Genomic DNA, 19,302 nt, shown 5'->3' on the forward strand with positions numbered 1-19,302 from the left:
AATACATTAATAATATTCGATTCAAGGCTTCAAAACAGTCTTGTAAATAAGTTTATATTTTGAGTTTTAAATTATCATGTGAATCAATAGGTAGGTGAAATATGACGAAATCTATTTTAAATAGGATGTATAATTAGTAAATAAATATTTGTTAAAAAACAAAATTGATGAGAAAAATTCTATGTAGAAATGATTCTAAAAACACATTGAACTTATTTCAAAACGTCAAAGTTATATAATAAACGTAATAAGAATATCAAAGCCCATCTGAAGTAGAGACTGATGATGCCGTGATTGGCGAAATATATTTCTCTTTTATAAACTAGAACCTATAGTGACTGATTTTGATTGAGACAAGAAAGTCTATACTGTTTTGCCATCTGAAGTAGTTATCATTTTGAACGTTTCGAATAACTCTTTATTCATTTAAGTTAGGATTCCAAACGTTCAAATGCCACCTACTTCTGTATGAGCTTTGATATTCATTCTACGTCTAACTACAACCTCCAAGCATTATGCTCCAAAAAATATAAATAGTTAACGTTTTACCCATAAAAACATTTTGCTTTGAAACGTTTAAGAAAGTTTAGTTTTACTTTAATTTTTTCACCACCAGATTGGTCGAACTTACGGGTGACATCGCCCCTGATATGAGGGCCGTTGCAAGAGCTGACGTCATCATAACCACCCCCGAAAAGTGGGACGGGGTGTCGCGAAGTTGGCACACCAGGGGATACGTCCGCAAGGTGGCGCTGCTCATCATCGACGAGATTCATCTGCTCGGTGAGTGGGGCGCCACTAGTGGTTGTGTTTCAACTTCTAGTGTTTATTTTTTGAGTGTTTTTGTTTCAAAAAAATCACAAAACGAATTGTAGCGTAGTAGGTGAAGGATATTGTTAGAATGAAATATCACACACGTAGAATGAATATCACAGCCCATACAGAAGTATAGGTATCATTTTGTTACCGTTTCAAAATTTTCTAACATAATGGTTTAAGTTGCGTTTAGATGTAGAAAGAATATCTAAGCCCATACAGAATGAAAAGGAATAAATTAGTCGAAATGTTCTCAAAATGCAAATTATGGGATTTGATATTCATTCGCAAAACGCAAATTAATCTGTTTGATGAGTCTGGTGAAGCAATCGTAATATTCTGTTTTAAGAATGATTTCAATTGAGCTATTAAAATTCATTTGTTTCATGAGTCTGTTGTCCAGCCGTCATGTTTTAACGTAATTGTTGGTTTTAATTTTTTATCTTTCAGAAAATCACATTTGGTAAAATTCGATGACATAACCTTAATAATTTTACCGTTTAACTTACATCTAGGCCAGGGCGAGAAATATGCCTTTTTTATTTTTAGGGCAAGACAGAGGCCCAGTTCTGGAAGTGATTGTTTCCCGAACCAACTTTATTTCGTCACAAACCGAGAAAGCAGTGAGGATTGTGGGGCTCTCTACTGCCCTCGCAAACGCACGTGACCTCGCGGATTGGCTCGGAATCAAACAGGTAATAAAAAAAAGTGTTAGTTTTTTATAGTCAAACGAAAAAGGTGGTCCTTTGTGTTATTGAAGTAGTTACAGGACGTTCTTAAAATAAAACTTTTTGTAACAAACCCAAATTAAAAGAGATAACTTGAATAAAGATTAAAGCATCGCGATGTACTTATTTTTTACTTTAAATTGGTCTTGTGCACCATTCTTTGGGTGTAAAAGCTATTGCAACAAAATTTTCCCTTTTATAAACCCCGGAGATAACACACATTGTATTGGATTTATTTAGATGTGCAAAAAATTAAATATTCAAGTTATACTTTTTATACTTTTTCTGGAATTTCCGAATTGTAACGTGCTTCTAACAGGTTTGTTAAATCACTATGTTCTTGTTACGTCACAGATGGGTTTGTTCAACTTCCGTCCATCAGTACGTCCAGTTCCCATGGAGGTGCACATCGAGGGGTTTGCAGGGAGGCATTATTGTCCACGCATGGCTGCCATGAACAAACCCTGCTTTCAAGGTACTTTCTTGGACTATTCATTTGTTTTTAATTAGTTCTGGGTTGTAAAACATTACAGCATAGTAAATTGTCCACCTTTTTATTACCGCCAATATTTTTGCTTGTTGCTAAACCCAAGTATATTTTGCTGCTGTTTTAATTGTTTTTACTTAGTTTAAAACCAATAGTAATACTGTTTGAAGTTTGCCAGCTTATACTCAGATAATGGAAAAAAAAGTTCAATTTTTACTAACAGCAAATAACCAATGAATATTTGGGCAATGAATATTTTTTAGAGATAACGTCACAATTTACGTCACATCGTGACGTCAAAACTTTACGTCTCAAGGTTACATCTTTACGTGACGTTATAAAACGTAACCTTTACACCACACAATTTGATGATTTTGTTGAAGTTTTAGGTTGGAGGGGTTTTATTTTCAATACAAAAGCTACATTACGAAAATGGTATCGTTCCGTGCGAAGGGGAAAAGCGCCTTTATATCGTTCAAGTTGCCCAAAATTTTATTTTCGGCGATGGGACATAAGACGTACAACGCCTTTGGGATAAAACGAATTTATCAAAATGGGTTAAGACAAACTAGAAAACAGTAATTCACGTTCCTATCATTTTTATGCATTTACGTAGTGGAAATACTGTAGGAAAAAATAAAACACTGTTTTGGTTCGCCCCTGTCTTCGACTAAAATTGTTGAATTTAAAGCTGGGCACCACACAACAGCATTTTCATATCGCTATCGAAAAGTTCGTGATCTGAAAACTTCAAAACTAAAGCGTTGCATATCATTGGCGAAATAACCCTCTTAAAGAACAAATTACCTTGGGTTCACAACACAGTTCAGGAACCATTGTATTACGAAACCCCTGGTCGAGAAACAAATGTCATAAAGGCGGTTTATCAAGTACAAAGTAAAGAAAGATAATTGATGAAGTAATAATAATATTATTAATATGTTAATATCGGGATCTAAGCGTGTTCCCACATTTCTAGTTGTTGACCTTTCTTCCATATCGTAAGATCCGAACAAAACCACAAAGGGTGTAAAAGAGATCCAAAACAACTTTATTCAACAAAGGCAGAATATTATATAGTTACGCAAAACGCATCATCAGTTCTGCTAATTTTCTTAATTGGAATGAATCATTAAAGCAAGACAAGTTTCAACTGAAGCCACCATCGCAACCCACATCACACAAACTTGTTCCTAACGTTTCTTTTTTGTTCTTTTCAACCAGCCATACGCACGCATTCTCCCGCCAAACCCGTCCTTATATTTGTGTCGTCACGACGACAGACACGCATGACCGCACTTGACTTGATGGCGCACCTAGCGGCCGAAGGTGACCCCAAACAATGGCTTCACATGGAGGAGTATGAGGTAACAATAGATATTTAACTTGTTTATTTTTAACTCTTTGTTAAGAGAATGTCACAATTGGTGTTCATATTATGTTTTGAGTATTGCTGGAGATGTTTGATAAACAATAAGTTGAGAAAGGCGGCTAATATAGGTTTCACTCTACTGTAAAGTTGGCGTTAGTAACGAAATCAAATATAATACCACAAAGACTTTAATTGCATGTTCGTTTATAAATATCACAACATCGGTGCTTTACCTTTACCCACATGCAGACCGAGGAACTGTGTCGAAATCCCAACACTAGAAACATAAAAAATATAAAGAAAGCAAATGTACGAATATAAAATTAACAAACAAATCCCTAACAACAATCCTTAAATGTTTCAGATCAAGGAGTTGTGCCAGTTATTCCAAAATCATAACCTTACAACATTTGTAAAGCAAGTAAATATACGGACTGCACGCAAACACAATCACCAATAATTTTCTGGTCGATAAGTTGTGTCAATTAGTTCAAGATATCAACCTTAAAACACTAAATACCTTAAAATGCAATTGAAATTACAATACCTGTCCTTATCTTCCAAAAAACGAGGAGTTAATCGAAATCCAAACCCTTAGAACAGAAAAAATTGTAAAGTAAGTAAATTTACGCAAGTAAGTGTAACCAAAACATCGTCTAATGTTTTAGATCGAGGAATTATGTCGATTAGTTAAAGATCATAACCTTAAAACGCTTAATACTTTAAGTTTGGAAGCAATTAAATTTTATAATATTGGTCCTTCGAGTTGTGGCAATTAGTGCAAATCCCAAACCTGACTGAAACCTGTAAAATCAAGTAAACTGCAACAAAAAACAATCCTCAACATGTTTCAGATCGAGGAGTTGTGTCGATTAGTTAAAGATCATAACCTTAAAACGCTTAATACTTTAAGTTTGGAAGCAATTAAATTTTATAATATTGGTCCTTCGAGTTGTGGCAATTAGTGCAAATCCCAAACCTGACTGAAACCTGTAAAATCAAGTAAACTGCAACAAAAAACAATCCTCAACATTTTTCAGATTGAGGAGTTGTGTCAACTAGTCCAAGATCCCAACCTCCGACTTACTCTTGCCTTCGGGATCGGACTCCACCACGCAGGATTGGTGGAGAGAGATCGCGCTTTGGTGGAGAAACTCTTCGGGGATCAGAAGATCCAGACTCTCATCGCAACATCCACTCTCGCCTGGGGAGTCAACCTCCCAGCTCATCTTGTAATCGTCAAGGGAACAGAATACTTTGACGGGAAACATCAGCGATATTGCGACTTTCCCATCACAGGTCAGACCAGGGGTTGTTAAACTATTTTGTGCTTCGCGTGGACCACGGTAGGCATGAAAAATAAAAAAATGACGTCATAAATTGACGTAACAGTACAATTAGACTTTATAATGCTGCTGATTTCGACCGAAAACATGAAAGTAAAATGGAGTCTAAATACAGTCATTGCAAAACCGTTTAATTTTTAATCAAACTGTTTTCTTTAGAAAAATGGTTACTTCTTAAATATACACTATGTTTGAAGTATGCCTTTATGGACCCTCTCTAAAACAAGTTAAGGGAACCCAAGGGGTACATGGACCCCTGTGTAAGAACCCCTTGGTTAGACAATGGGTTAGACTTCTGTAAATCAAGTGATAATCTTTCACGACAATTTGTATTAAATATTGACGAGCTTTAAAAGAACTGTTCTTCAGCGATATTGCGACTTTCCCATCACAGGTCAGACAAAGGATTAGCATTTTTTAGTGTTTTATGTTTTATGAATAAACAGTGTTTTAAGTCAGTTTCAGTAAATATGTTTTTTATTGTTGTTTTTACTTGTTTAAGTTGTACTTTTCAGAAACTCTTAGCTAGATCCCAAACCATTGCTAAAACTATTTCATTTGGTATAGAATCGGCACCGATACTAACCTAATATCGGACAAGTACCGATACCACCACTTTGGGAATCGGCTCCGATCCGATATTATCGCACATCCCTAAATACAACCTTAACCTAAGACCAACCTATACACATCAAGCGTTTATAAATGGACTCGTAATATTCAAGCAATTTTATTTTTCCACAGACGTTCTTCAGATGATGGGTAGGGCGGGGCGTCCCCAATATGACGACAAAGCGGTGGCAGTGATCCTGGTTCATGACGTCAAGAAACAATTCTACAAGAAGTTCCTCTACGAGCCTTTTCCCGTCGAATCAAGCTTACTAGAGGTGCGTGGATAAAATAAATTGTGACGTGTTGTATCGCATATTCTGGAACTTATATTTTATGAATTTCCATTTTGGTTTGCGTTGGTTTTTTTTAGGCTTAGAAACTACTTAAAAAAAGTTTTCTAAAAGAATTAATAAACATCTAAAAAAATGCCCTCGGTAAATAACACCTTTTCGGCGCAAATGAGTTAAAGGTTTTTTTGTTATTTCCGAAATGTTGTTTGATAATAAATTCCAAACCTAAAAGGTCGAGTAAATTAACATCATCTTGATTATTAAGACGTTTCGATACAAGCTTGTATCATCTTCAGTTAATGTGACTGAGAAGCAAAACAAAAAAAAATGTTTTTGCTTATTCACTATTTGAAAATGTTACTGAATGCACTCTTGCAATTAATGTTTTAAACTTGTCTTAGTTGTTTGTTATTTATGTTGGATATAAGTTAATTTAATCAGAGACACGCTAAAATTACTTGGTAACCATTGGTTTTATTTTTTTGCAGGTGTTGCAAGATCATTTGAACGCAGAAATTGTAGCTGGTACAATCGTGAACAGGCAGGAAGCAATGGATTACATGACGTGGACATATTTCTTCAGAAGACTGCTCATGAACCCAACCTACTACGAGCTGCAGGACACGGGTAACATTTAAAGCTTTTTGCTTATATTCTTTTTTAATAGAAACCAAGTACAGAAACATATTTAAAAGCGAATAAGTGTTTGCTTTCGCATCCATTTACATAATGGTCATATCTTGCAAACGCCTTTCTTAAAATTTTTAGGTTGTTTTCAGATTACTATTCATAAGATGTTGCCTAACCAACTTATATGGTCAAAGAAATACTTTTTGTTGAATTTTTTTGCTCATTTTTGTAATTTGCTTCCAGAACACTATTCTGTAAACACAACACTTTTTAAAATCCAATTTAAGGTGAAAGCCTTGCCATATATTTCCTTCGTTACAGAAGCTTTCTCTACTTTGTCAATTCCGCAGAAAACGACTCTGTGAACGTGTTTCTCTCCAAGCTCCTTGAGAATTCGATCCAGGATCTGCGAAGATCGGGATGCGTGATGTTGGAGTCGGAGGAAGAAGATCTTCTGGAGGCGACCAACGGGGGAAGGATCGCATCTTTCTATTACCTCAGCCATCTTACAATAAGGTCAGGAGAAATGAGGAAAACAGCCGCTAATAATTTAATTAGGCCTTGCCTAGTTAATAACAATTAACAAAATATACTCATGCATACACCGTTTCAAATTGATATGTTTAACACTATATAATTATATATCCTCTTTAAATGAAGTTGCTTGTACTAACAGGATGCATCAGACAGTGGTGCTATGGTTGTATGGTTACAAATTTACAACTTGGATACTTACGTAGCTTTACCTGTTAAAAATTTAATATTCTATTCTGTTGTATACATTGTGATACATCAATAAGGTGAGTGGAAATGTGGAAAAACTGCTGCCTTGTCGAATTAAAATTAGACAAATGAATCCCAGTTAACAAGAAATGTACTTGTATATGCAAGTCATTTACTCCAATTAAGATATTAATGATGTTTATGGTATATATATAGTAATCCTAAAACAACAAAACAGGCTGATTTTTAGTTATAGTCAATATTGCGCATTTTTGTTTTAAATATTTCTGATCCTAGTTTCGGGTTTGTAAACTTTGAGTTTTATTGTTAACTTCAAACAAAGGATGATTCCTTAAATAAAGTTGTTAATACCCTTGTTTTGAAGCTGGTAAGAGTAGGAATATGTGAGGATGCCTTTCAACTGCAAAACAGAATATTCCTTAGCTTGGTTTTCACAGCAAATGTTGTCGTTTGAAATGTTTCGTATGTGACGTAACAGTTGACTTGTTACGTCAGAATGCTTCACGAAAACATGATTCCTGACGCTACCGTGGAAGGAATTCTTCAACTTCTTTCCGATTCACAAGAATATCACGAGCTTCCGGTACGTCACAATGAGGACGCCGTCAACAGGTAAGTCATTGTTACGTCATTAATATGCCCTTTTGTCCGATCGAATTCCTTTAGTAGATATTATTACACTTCGTATAAGTCTAATCGCGTAGTAAAATATCATTGAATCGCGTCTTTATAAAACCTGTGCTTAAGTGAGATTCGAACTGGCGCCTGTAGGAATACGCGACCATTTAAATTATGATTTTTAATTAACACCTTGGGTGAGATTAGTACTCACAGTTGTTGGAATTTACGCGATCATTGCTTTACTAGTTAATCCATACAATTCACAATTAGCGATTAGCGATTTGAACCTAAGGAAATAGTTTGTTCTGGAATGATAAATTCCCTAGCCAAGAAATCCACATTGTGTATATTCTTACGCCAACAATAATTACCGGGGGCTTTCGTAAAGACTATACTACCGAATCGGTCTAACTTAACAGGGTAGTGCTGCAAGCAAGGAAAGCTAGAAAAAAATTGCTAACAGCCTTTCCGAAGACACCCAGTATAACATTAAAAGTATTCCGACGTCGTAAGTTCGAATATCACCGCTGAATAGATTGTTCTAGCCTTGTCTTGCTTGTACTCTAAATTTTATTTGATTAACTGCTTCGGCGATAGTTTTCCGAAAGAACATTTTTACAGTCCTTCCTCATAGTATCGTGTATCGGAGTCGGAATAAAAACCAACAATCGGGCACTCCATTGTATACCAAGTATATTGTTTTAAGAATGGCATGGATGAGGTCAAAAGTTTCGAACCAAATCTAGGCTTGCCTTACCTGTACGGTGTACCTTAATCTTTATTCGTTCGATTGATTTCCTTAAGCCTTTCCCCTAAAAAAATCAATCTCGAAGTCCTTACTTAAAGCATCAAGTATCTGTATCGAAATAAAATACCAAATATCGTACATTCCATTGTATCTCTACTTACAACATTCTGCCATTCTGACCACGTGTGACCTTGTGATTTCCCAGTGACCTTGCCGCCACGCTGCCGGCCAAGGTCGATTCTTTCACCTTCGATTCGCCGCACACCAAAGCGCTGCTGCTCCTGTACGCCCACTTGTGCCGGACCCCCCTCCCCTCTACTGATTACGTCACAGATTTGAAGTCGGTACTCGATCAAGCGATGAGAGTCTTGCAGGTGAGAAAATACAAGTGGATTTTGTTCAAAATGTAGCGAAATAATATTAAATTTGTTGAAGAAATGCCACAAACTTTCGTCAGGATTATGATTGATCTAATAATTACATGGGGATGAGCTTACATCAAAGTTCCGTATGTTCATGAATTTCCCAAACTTACATAAAATTTCGTTAGAATTTGTTCTATCCAAAAAATACGGGTTTACAGAAATAACACAAACGGTTTACAGACAAACAAAAATGTAAACTGCCTTAGATTATCATGCTTTACATTCTATTCTAGTAATTAGAAAATAAATAAAATATATCAAGGTTTAAGTTTAGTAGTTTCGTTAAAAGTAAATTTCAAAATCTCACCTCATTTCCAGGCTTTTGTTGACGCGAGCGCCGACCGCGGTTGGATTGTGACGTCATTGCGTTGCATGCACGTCATCCAGATGACGTCACAGGCAAGCTGGTTCCACGAGAGTCACTTCCTGACGCTGCCTCATGTCGAGAAAGTTGATCTGGAGATTTTTAGGTGAGGTTTTGGGTTTGGTTGTTGTTGATTGCTGGGTTGAAAGTTCTTTATGCTTGACAGCTTATGTGTGTCATATGAAACATGCATTAAGACCTACAAAGTAAGAATATCTAAAGCAAAATAATCTGTAATGCCATAGTATTAGGATCTATGGCATTTTAAAGCCAAAAACGCATGAATTTAACGACAGAATAAGATCTAAATCTTCTGAATAACACCTAAACCCAACCGAAAAATTTCTAAATTTATCGTAATAAGGCCTGAACGCACCATAGAAAATTACGAATCCTAAGGCAGCTTTCATATTTACGTATCCTAACATGCGCACAAAAAAACGGATGGGGCTTTCCTAATATCAATAAAAACTTTATACAACACTTAAAAACACAAATTGGGCAAAACGTCGCCTAAAAACGGAATGAAGTGAGTTTTTTCGTTGTACCGAATGTTCTTTTAACCCAGCGAGATTTATTTTCAGTGAGTTTCGCCTCGGGGGAAGTCCCGTCCGTTTGCTGCCAGAATTGATGAAGTTTTACCACAAACAACCACAAACCGTGAGGAGAGTTCTCGGCAAAAGATTCAACGCAAGGGAAGTGGACAAGGTGAACTTTGTCCGATAATATCGCATCGGGGCCGATACACGATACCAGGTCCTGCTAGTATCGGTATTCGTCCGATATTAATGTCAATCATGAATGTTCTTCTGTGTTTTCTTCCTAAAAAAATGTTTTGGTGGAAATATTTAGCGTCGGACAAAATGCCAAGTACCGGACATCACTAGTAAAAGGCCATTACGTTAATACTCCAATAGTTGTATTTTTATAGAGATAAGGTTTTTAAACAAAATTGATTTAGAACTTTTTTTAAAGTTCGTGTTTCATATATAAACTGTTGCTACCAGGTATGCTATTTATAAAAAAAATAGTTCCACTGGTCCGTGTTTCATGTTATATTTTGTGTTGTAAAATAAGATCTACTATTAACAAAGTTCTAAAAGGTATAGATTAGAATTATGACATCATATTCAGACCTAATAATGCTAGATTTTGGTAGTATGTATTTTTTAATAGACTCAATTGACATAAATGAGATATTTTACAACATGTTTGTACTTGTCACAATTTGATTTGTTTATGTGGACACAATTTATCCGCCATTAGATTCTCGGTATAATACAATAAAATACAAAATACAGCTTTCAACAAAGCTTCATATTTATCCCTCTCGTAACCGCATGACAAAAAACACTTATCTCCCCACGTGGCTTGTGACCTTGCTTTTATTAGTCAAGGTCAAACTCACGCTCTTGTCCGCCTCTTGTGTCGAAGAATAACCTACGTCACAGGCGGTAGTAACTGTTTCATGTTTGTGCTCTGTAGATCTGTGCGCACATCGCAGGGCTGCCAGAGGTCGAGGTGACCTTGAGCATCAGGGGATGGTGGTCGGATGACACCAACGCACAGGGGAAAGTACCCGTTCCGAGAAGCTTTGGTGAGATTTGTTTTAACTTATTTTGCCCAATTGGGGAGCAAGAAATGGCTAACATAATATAATGTCATAGAAAGCACATTTTCTGGGTTCATAAAATGTGACTTTTTAATTTTACTTTAAAATGCAAAAATTTAAGCTTAGTAAACTCGTAGATATGGTTAAAGCAGTTCGTGTAGTTTTTGAAACTTTATAATTTGTGGATGACGAATTCAGTTTTTTTATGATATGATATAATATCCATTTCCTAAAATAAGTGTCTGAGCGTTTTTTAACTATACAGGGTTGTATCTGAATCTTTAAAGAACTTTGATTGTCTTTGAAATGATTTACGTATTGAAACGTCTTTAAAAAAAATCCTGTTTTTTCGAATTTGTTTCAGTCTTAAATTTTGTTTTATGTGCAGCTTCAGTTATAAGTTTGAAAAATATTGTTGTAAAATAATTTTTGCACTATTTTCTTGTGTTGACTGCCATTTTTACCGTCTTGTTTTCTAATTATATTCAAAACAGTGACATAATTTTAAGTTTCTAAAAAGCTATACACTTATAGACTTATTTTTTTTAGACAAGTGTACCCTGTTTAGTTTTTTATATCTTGTGACAACAGAAAACTTGCTTGCTTTGAGCTTTCACTAAACTCAGCAAGTGTGAAGCACGGTTACTGTTCTAGCATCCAATATATTTTCCATTTTTTTTCCACTATTTTTTCGTGCTGACCATGACATTTATACTCCTTTGTTCTCGAATTACATTTAAAACACGGCTGGAGGAATAATTTTAAGTTTTTGAAAAGCTGTACACTTTAAGTCAACCCTGTTTATTTTATTATCTTGTGACAACCTACAATTTGCTTGCTTGGTACTAAAACTCAGTGTGTGAGAAGCACGGAAGCGTGTTTGCTGTTCTAGCGTCCAACATATTTTCCATTCCTTCCAGAACGTTCTCTGCGTGACGTCAGCAGCTGGGTCAAAGTTCACGCGGACCAGGAATATTTCCTCGTCGTCAACTTGCGACGTCGAACTTCCAAGGTGGTCAACGCCAAGGTGAATAAATACGTTAGCAAGGTGAAATCTTTTACAATTACTGACGATTTTTACTCGAAACTTCTCTTCCAAAGAACCCAGCCTTGAACAACTAAAACATTCTAGTTTTCTAGTATGAATATTAAGGCAACGCAGTACTAATTGCAATTATAATATAATTTAAAAAATAGCTAAAGACATTCTGGTTATCCTAGTTCAAAGGTTATTAACTTTGGGTCCTTGAACCCCTTGGGGGTGCGTGGAATAATTTCAGGGGTCCATGAAGGCCTAATTGAAACACAGTCAATAATTTAAAAAGTCGAACGCCGACCCTGGTTCACGCGAACGAAAAAACGAGTAAATTTTTGGCGAAAATAAGAAAGCAGATCGGGGTAACGACAAAGAATGAGTTAAGAGTTCCACTACTGCGTCACAAGTTACAAGGAAACCAAGGCGGTTACAAGGGGCGCTAGAGAGGGTCGGCTATCGAGCGGGAAATGTGCAGCTAATTGTAAAACTTCAGCGTTAAAATATTGTAAATAATCTTAAGAATTTGCTGTTTGGACTTAATTCTTACATAAATTGTCCTATTTCAAATAGCCCAACTATAGCTTTTTATACTCATAACCACCTCTTACAGAAGGGTACTTGTTTATTTTAAGCAAGAGAAAAGTTGGTTTGGGGACCGAGAGAAAGTTTTTGTTAGAAGAAAAAAGGGAAAGTAACTTGATCTTACTTTAAGCCCATATGGTTTGGTTTTATTTTGGCGAAGGTGATACCAATCCTTTATGTTTTAAAGATGAGCAGTTTTAACAATAATTCACTTAAACTTGACGATAATATGAAAGCTCCGAATGACTCATTTCAAGTTCCGCTGCCCAAGAACGTCGAACCTGCTAAAACTAAGGTGTCAAAAGTTTAAGAACACATGTCAAGTCTGATCAAGTTCTCCTTGTTAACAACAGAACACCCCCAAAGATGGCAAATCTTTGTGTCCCCGCTTCCCCAAGCCCAAACTGGAGGGGTGGTTCCTGGTCCTGGCCGATCGGGAACACCGGGAACTTAACGCACTCAAGCGAATCAGCACCCTAAGAAACCAGTCAACCGAATCGATAGCCTTCACAACCCCAAAAGAAGTTGGAAGGTGGGAATTTTTGTTTTCAAAACTTTTTGTTTGCGTATTCGGCTTTTCTAGGCGTAAAATGTTGTTTAAATTTTGAAAATCTATAATTGTGTTTGAAACATAGAAGTACGTCCATGCATTATATCAGGGGTCGCCAAACTTTTTCGTAAAAGGGCGGGATAGGATTTAAAACTTTATGTCAAATTTTATTAACTTGGTTATTGTGAAACGAAGGTATATAGAATAAAAAAAGCATTTACAATTTATAAACATATTTATACTTTAAAAACTGCTTGCAAAAGCTTTTTGTGTGTTTTAAAACGTTTTGTTTGCGTATTCGTTTTTTTCTAGGCGTTAAAAATGTTGTTGAAAATTAAAAAATTCTAGATTTATGTTTAAAACATCGAAGAACGTTCATGCTCCACAAAAATTTTCCTAAATGGGCGGAATATTTTAATATTTTTTAACGACTTTTTATTAACTTGTTACCAAGAAAGAACTAATCCCACATTAGTTTGACGACCACTTAATTACGTAACAGTTTCTCTTGATGACGTAACAATTACTTGCTTTATCTTAGAACCGCTCTGACACTTTGGCTTGTCTCCGATTCTTACCTCGGCCTCGACCAGCTTTATGACGTCAGACTCGACGTCATACCTTCGGATATTGCGTCACAATTGAACCAGGAGGTTTCCACCGTTAACCAGAAACCCAAAACGTGACCAAATTGTTGCGTCATCGAAAATGACAAAATGACGTCATCTAAAGCTCCATTTTGTTTCCAGATTTTAGGAACTTTCCGTTTTGTTGTTTGTTTTGGTTTGGAATTTGCGCTGCGGGTATTGTGTAAAAAACGGGTGACTTAATTATTTATTCATTCATATTCTTTATTTGTGAAAAGTTTCGCTTTACTGCTTGTTTAGTGATTGCAATATCGTCGTATTACTTTATTTCTTGCTGATTAGGTAATTCATTAATTTAAAACATAAAAGTCGTGCTTCTTGCAGTTAAAATGATCTTGGCCGAAGAAATTTCGATAAATTAAAATAAACTGAATGTTTGAAGCTGCCTTGTAGTGTAATTTGAAGAAATCACAATGGCAATTCAATAAAAACAAACGTATAACATACAAGGGTACACTGTGTACGGATCTGTAATGTAGCTTGATAATGAATTGCAAAGCCAAAAAGGTCGAGTAGATCGACATCATCTTGATTAGGACGTTTCGATACGAGCTTAAGATGATACAGGCTCGTATCGAAACGTCTTTATCAAGATGAGGTCGATCTACTCGACCTTTTTGTATTGCAATTCATTATCAAAACACACAACACATTTTGTAACTTAGCTCACCAACGATACATCTTTCTGTGATTTGGAGCAAAGTGGCCTTGATAACCAAGCCAAGCGATTTCTTTCGTTTTTCCACAAAGTTAAATAAATTATGAAGGGCAGGTTATCTTAGAATGTGAAACTTCAAATAAATTCAACCTTACTATACACCGGACCCCTAAAATTAAATAATTTATTAAGGCGACCGTAAAGTCACTCAAGCATTGCAAATGTCGCTCATCCGATTTAATTATTTATTATCAATTAAAAAGAAGTTAGGGTTTGGAAAATAAAGTTTTTTACTTTTAACAAATATGGCGTTAACATCAGAACCATTAACTCTGGAACGGGATTTGACCAGAGCCTGTGAACTTATCGACATTTTGAAGGTAAAATATTATTAGTTTTATAAGAATTATGCAAGTTATGAGGTGATTTATCGTGGCGTTTTAACACTGAATGATGTTGGATTGGCATTTTTTGCACTTCTTTTAACGTAAATACGTGCACGTATTAATGCAATACATTTTTACCTTGTTTTGTCATAAAACATTTCGCCAAACTTTTCAATGTTTGCGAGCCTTGAGGCCGTTAAACGGAAGTTTTATAGGCAGCCATTTTAAAGAAAATAACTAAACTAATACAAAATTCGACGCTGGTCTAGAATCCTACCCACAACACACAATATTTGAGTTAGGATGTGAGTTAGCGTTTGGTTGAATATTATTATTTAATAACAATGCTTGACCCACCCTAACCCAAACCCTATATTGTGCGTTAATTTAATAATTCTAGACCAACCCCAAAATTCCCAACTGAGTTGCAGTTAAACGTAAAAAGACCATATTTAAAAGTGTCAAAGTCAAGTCCCAGTAAAGTCAACTTCCTTAAGTCTTTGACTGAAAAGTAAAATAGTAAACTATTAGAATTGGCAAACTTCCATGAATGAGCAGTATCTCAACTAAAACTAACAAAAAGCATCATGTAGCAAGCAAATTGTTTTGCATGCAAATATTGAAATGAATAACCCAATTGAAAAAATGTATTGATTAAAATCACCTAATTTTGATCTAAGTTATTTCACAAAAAAATGGCTTAAGTTAAGTCTTTGTCCAAAATACTTATTTTGAGTCAAGTCACAGGAAAACAGTGATTAAGTGCACTTAAGTAAAGTCAAGTCATGACAACACTGTTAAACTGAAAGGGGTTAAACAACCTAAAAGTTGGGAAAGCCCTAATATAAGCTATTCCCATGTAAACTAATCATTAAAATGTTTAGTCAAGCGGTCAAGTCCCTACCCAGAAACTTGAGCAACTTCAGGCCGTACTGAAAAGTGATTTTCTGCATTCTGTGCGGGAAGTTTACGAACATGTTTACGAAACTGTCGACATCACAGGAAGCCCTGAAATTGCAGCAAATGCAACTGCAAAGGTTGGTTGGTTTTATTTGTGAAAATATCACATCACTTCAGGACAGAATTTATTTTTCTCAAACATGTGGTATCCAGAATTAATTGTCCTGCTTTATAAACTGGTGACTAAGCAGTTTTTATCCCATTTCTAAACCATTTTCTTGGGTTTAAATATTGGGAATCATAGTTTTGAACTTTTTGCCTTAATATATTTTAAATAAACTCTTTTTATTATTTAACACCCTGTTTGTGATTTAACGCCCCTGCCCAATACCATAGAATTGTGATAAAGCGGTGCTTTTCAACCTTTAAAAGAACCATTCGCACTTTTTTATTTCTTCGCAATCTTTAGTTTTTCCTCTTTATGAAATAACGATGAAAGGGTTTGTGTATTAAAACCGTGAGCCTTAACCAATTGTTGCGGAATTAATGTCTTAAGCTGTAATGAACCACTGAGAGACTATATTACTGTACCTGTAACATAAGTGAGTGCACTAACGTACTTGATTACTGTATTGTACACATATTGAAAAATAATAACATGCACCATTTTCATCCCCACAACATTTGTCACAATTTTGTACATCTGCACATTGTGCCATGATGATGTGCGTACCATTCCACGGGTTAATAAGCACTGTGATAAAGAACTCAATTTTTTTATTAATGGAACAGACAATTATTCTGCTCCAAAATAAAATATTATCGACAACCTTGCAGGCTACTATCACGGACTTAAGTATCTGATAGGGCTCACTAGTTTTCACTCACATATTAAATCAACAAAATTTGTGCAGGCCACAGTCGCTGCATTTGCAGCAAGCGAAGGTCACGCTCACCCCCGGGTTATTGAGCTTCCCAAGACCGAGGAGGGGCTGGGGTTCAATGTTATGGGGGGCAAGGAGCAAAACTCACCCATTTATATTTCACGAATAATCCCCGGAGGTGTTGCCGATAGAAACGGAGGACTTAAGAGAGGAGATCAACTTTTATCAGTTAACGGAGTGGTAAGAATGTTTATATTGGTTCATTTAAAGACTATGACGGTTTAAAAAGATGTAAACAACTTTATTTAAAACAAAGAATACTGTAGTTAAATAACTTATAAATTGTTTAACCTTTTGTTGTTCTTTTTTTGCATCTTATGTCAGTTTTGTGTGAATTTAGTTTTAACAAGATGCTGGTCAAATAAATTGTTTTGCAGATATTGTATTGGTTGACTTACTATAAACAACATTAGCATAAAACTTAAACTCTCCATTAGGTTTAGGCAAATTTAAAACCACTCTCCCGATTTTAATAAAAAAATTCTTCGGAAAAATATTTGTAGCTTTGAATATATATTTGCTACATCGATTGCACTATTTTTATACATGGTTATATTTTGTTATAATGTTTGGCTAAATATGCACGAAAAATAAGTTAAACTTTACTATTCTCAAATAACTGCTTAATCTAAACATTGTTGTTTCTGATGTTCAAACGGTTAGTTAATATTTAAAAAAAATTTGAGTATGTCACCATTAACCACTGTATTTTTCATTTTTAATCGACTAGTTTTTTGTTTGTTTGTAGCATGTTTCCATTAATTTCCTTCTGTCTTTTTACAGTCAGTCGAGGGAGAATTCCACGAGAAAGCTGTCGATCTTTTAAAGGCAGCGGAAGGAAGTGTTAAGCTTGTTGTGCGATACACTCCCAAGGTTCTTGAGGACATGGAGAGCCGGTTTGAGAGGATGCGGTTGTCACGGCGACAGCAGCAACACAGCTCCGGTTGAAATTAAACCGTTGTGCGTGTTTTTACGACTTTACTTACTACGGTACCTGAATGATCTGTTTATCTAGTTTTACAACAGGCAAAAAATGTCAACTTAATTTTGGTAAATTAGCAAACTTTTTTCTAATATTTTTCCATGACTTACTATCAGCTTCTATGATTGGCAGGCAAATTAGACATTTAATTTTATTTTTGCATACAATTCTTTTATTTCTGTGGTTGCCCAAACACTATGATTCAAACCTGGTCCCATGTTATGGACCATTCAGTAGCATTTTAAAAAGATAATAAAATACAGGTGTTGTTAGTTTTAATCAAATAATCTGAAAAAAGTCAAATTTCAAAATATACTTCAATTGTGGAAGACAGCTTTATGAAACTACTACTCACTCTAGTTTTGACAAAAACTTCTACCTAAAATGTTATATCTTCAACCCAATTCAAAATTGGTAGAATTTCCCAAAACATTTAAAAGCTGCTATGTTTGGAGATATAATCATAAAATACAGTGGATTTTAATTTTACCTGATCAATCATATTTACGTAGATTGTGTTAACACAGAACGATTTAGAATGTTTTGTTAATTAACTCATAAAATATTTGGTTTGTAAAGCTATATAATTGACCTAATACATTTATAATAGTATGGGTACAATTTTCAATCTTGTGTTTTTTTCCTTTGTTGGTGTGTATCATTTATGCACTTGGTCTAAACATCTCAGTTTAATATTCCTCCAAATTATTATATCTATGTTTAAAATTGTATTGGTGCTAAATTTAATTTTCTACAAATTGTGAAAAACTAGTTGCAATCCTTTTGCACTAAAAACAATATCTGTAGTTTTGTTTTTCCTTGATGTTTGTGTTGGCAAGGGATGTCTGATGATTTCAGATCGCAGCCGATACCCGATACCAAGTGTTAATATCGGTACTCGTCCGATACTAGGGTGTTATCGGTGCCGATACCAATTTGTTCAAGGAATTCCAATCATAAATTGCGTTTAAACGCACAAATTTTTGTCTTTAAACGTAAATTTAATAAATTATAGTTGGTTGACAACTTGAGATTTTGGCGCAAAAACCTATAAAAGTTATGTTAAAATGTTTCAACTTCATCTATTTTGCTTGTTTGAGCATAATAATGACGTCATTTGGCATACTTTTTACCAACATATCGGTATCGGAATAAAATGTCAATTATCGGACATTCCTGGTATAAGCTTATTATAAACATATCTTGTAAATACTTATATGTGTGAGTTACGAACAAATAAAACCAAACGTTTGTCGATATTATTCACGTTTAGCACTTATTGAAGGTTTATGAGCAAATTCCCATATGATCTTTTAAATACGTTGACTAAGAAAACAAGGAAGTAACGTGCAGGGTGACGAAAGACCTCAAGGTCACCATGTCAGCCACCCTTTAAAATACGATAGACAGTATACCGAGAAGAAAAATGAATGAATAGATAAAAAAAATGAACAACAAGACAGAGCTGCAAAAAATTACAAAAGGTAAGCTGAAAAACAAAGAGTATTTTTTTGGAGACACGAAAATATTAATCACACGCCTTGATTTAAGCAAAATAAGGAAAGAGGTATAACATAAAGCTTAGCAGAAGCAAATCCTTATAGAGAGTTTTTATGATACTATTAGTTTCCAACAATTTGCATCGTACATCCATCAATAAAATCAGTCCAGTCACTAGCCATAACTTCGTGTTTCTTAAATGTTCTCCATAAGAAACGATACTTAATATGAGTTATGTCATGTTGTAATGTCCGTGCTATGAAATCGATCCTCCCTTTTCAAATCGCTAGATTTAATCCATTGTTGAAAGCTGTATTGCGCA

General features: G+C 35.2%; 2 protein-coding genes across 2 annotated transcripts in view; both read left to right on the plus strand.

The window, feature by feature from the left end:
• The window catches only part of LOC146137248 (activating signal cointegrator 1 complex subunit 3-like), a 49,232-nt gene extending 35,306 nt beyond the window's left edge, over window positions 1-13,926 (plus strand). Inside the window, exons 30-45 of the mRNA XM_083394289.1 lie at window positions 617-783; window positions 1,366-1,511; window positions 1,899-2,019; window positions 3,256-3,398; window positions 4,444-4,702; window positions 5,494-5,636; window positions 6,140-6,278; window positions 6,632-6,797; window positions 7,521-7,637; window positions 8,600-8,768; window positions 9,138-9,289; window positions 9,768-9,891; window positions 10,669-10,780; window positions 11,716-11,822; window positions 12,767-12,945; window positions 13,505-13,926. Of these exons, the coding sequence (XP_083250415.1) occupies window positions 617-783; window positions 1,366-1,511; window positions 1,899-2,019; window positions 3,256-3,398; window positions 4,444-4,702; window positions 5,494-5,636; window positions 6,140-6,278; window positions 6,632-6,797; window positions 7,521-7,637; window positions 8,600-8,768; window positions 9,138-9,289; window positions 9,768-9,891; window positions 10,669-10,780; window positions 11,716-11,822; window positions 12,767-12,945; window positions 13,505-13,649 (2,389 nt within the window). The 3' untranslated portion in view covers window positions 13,650-13,926. The remainder of the gene's footprint in view (window positions 1-616; window positions 784-1,365; window positions 1,512-1,898; window positions 2,020-3,255; window positions 3,399-4,443; window positions 4,703-5,493; window positions 5,637-6,139; window positions 6,279-6,631; window positions 6,798-7,520; window positions 7,638-8,599; window positions 8,769-9,137; window positions 9,290-9,767; window positions 9,892-10,668; window positions 10,781-11,715; window positions 11,823-12,766; window positions 12,946-13,504) is intronic.
• A 596-nt stretch (window positions 13,927-14,522) lies between these two features.
• Window positions 14,523-18,736, plus strand: LOC146137249 (protein lin-7 homolog C-like). Its single transcript, XM_083393347.1, has 4 exons — window positions 14,523-14,648; window positions 15,539-15,691; window positions 16,469-16,678; window positions 17,282-18,736. Exons 1-4 carry the CDS (start codon window positions 14,574-14,576, stop codon window positions 17,444-17,446), a joined length of 603 nt encoding a protein of 200 aa, XP_083249473.1. The 5' UTR covers window positions 14,523-14,573; the 3' UTR covers window positions 17,447-18,736.
• Window positions 18,737-19,302: the final 566 nt, after the last annotated feature.

This window comes from Ascidiella aspersa, chromosome 7, assembly GCF_963924565.1.
Source record: "Ascidiella aspersa chromosome 7, kaAscAspe10.2, whole genome shotgun sequence".
NCBI classification, from domain to species: domain Eukaryota; kingdom Metazoa; phylum Chordata; class Ascidiacea; order Phlebobranchia; family Ascidiidae; genus Ascidiella; species Ascidiella aspersa.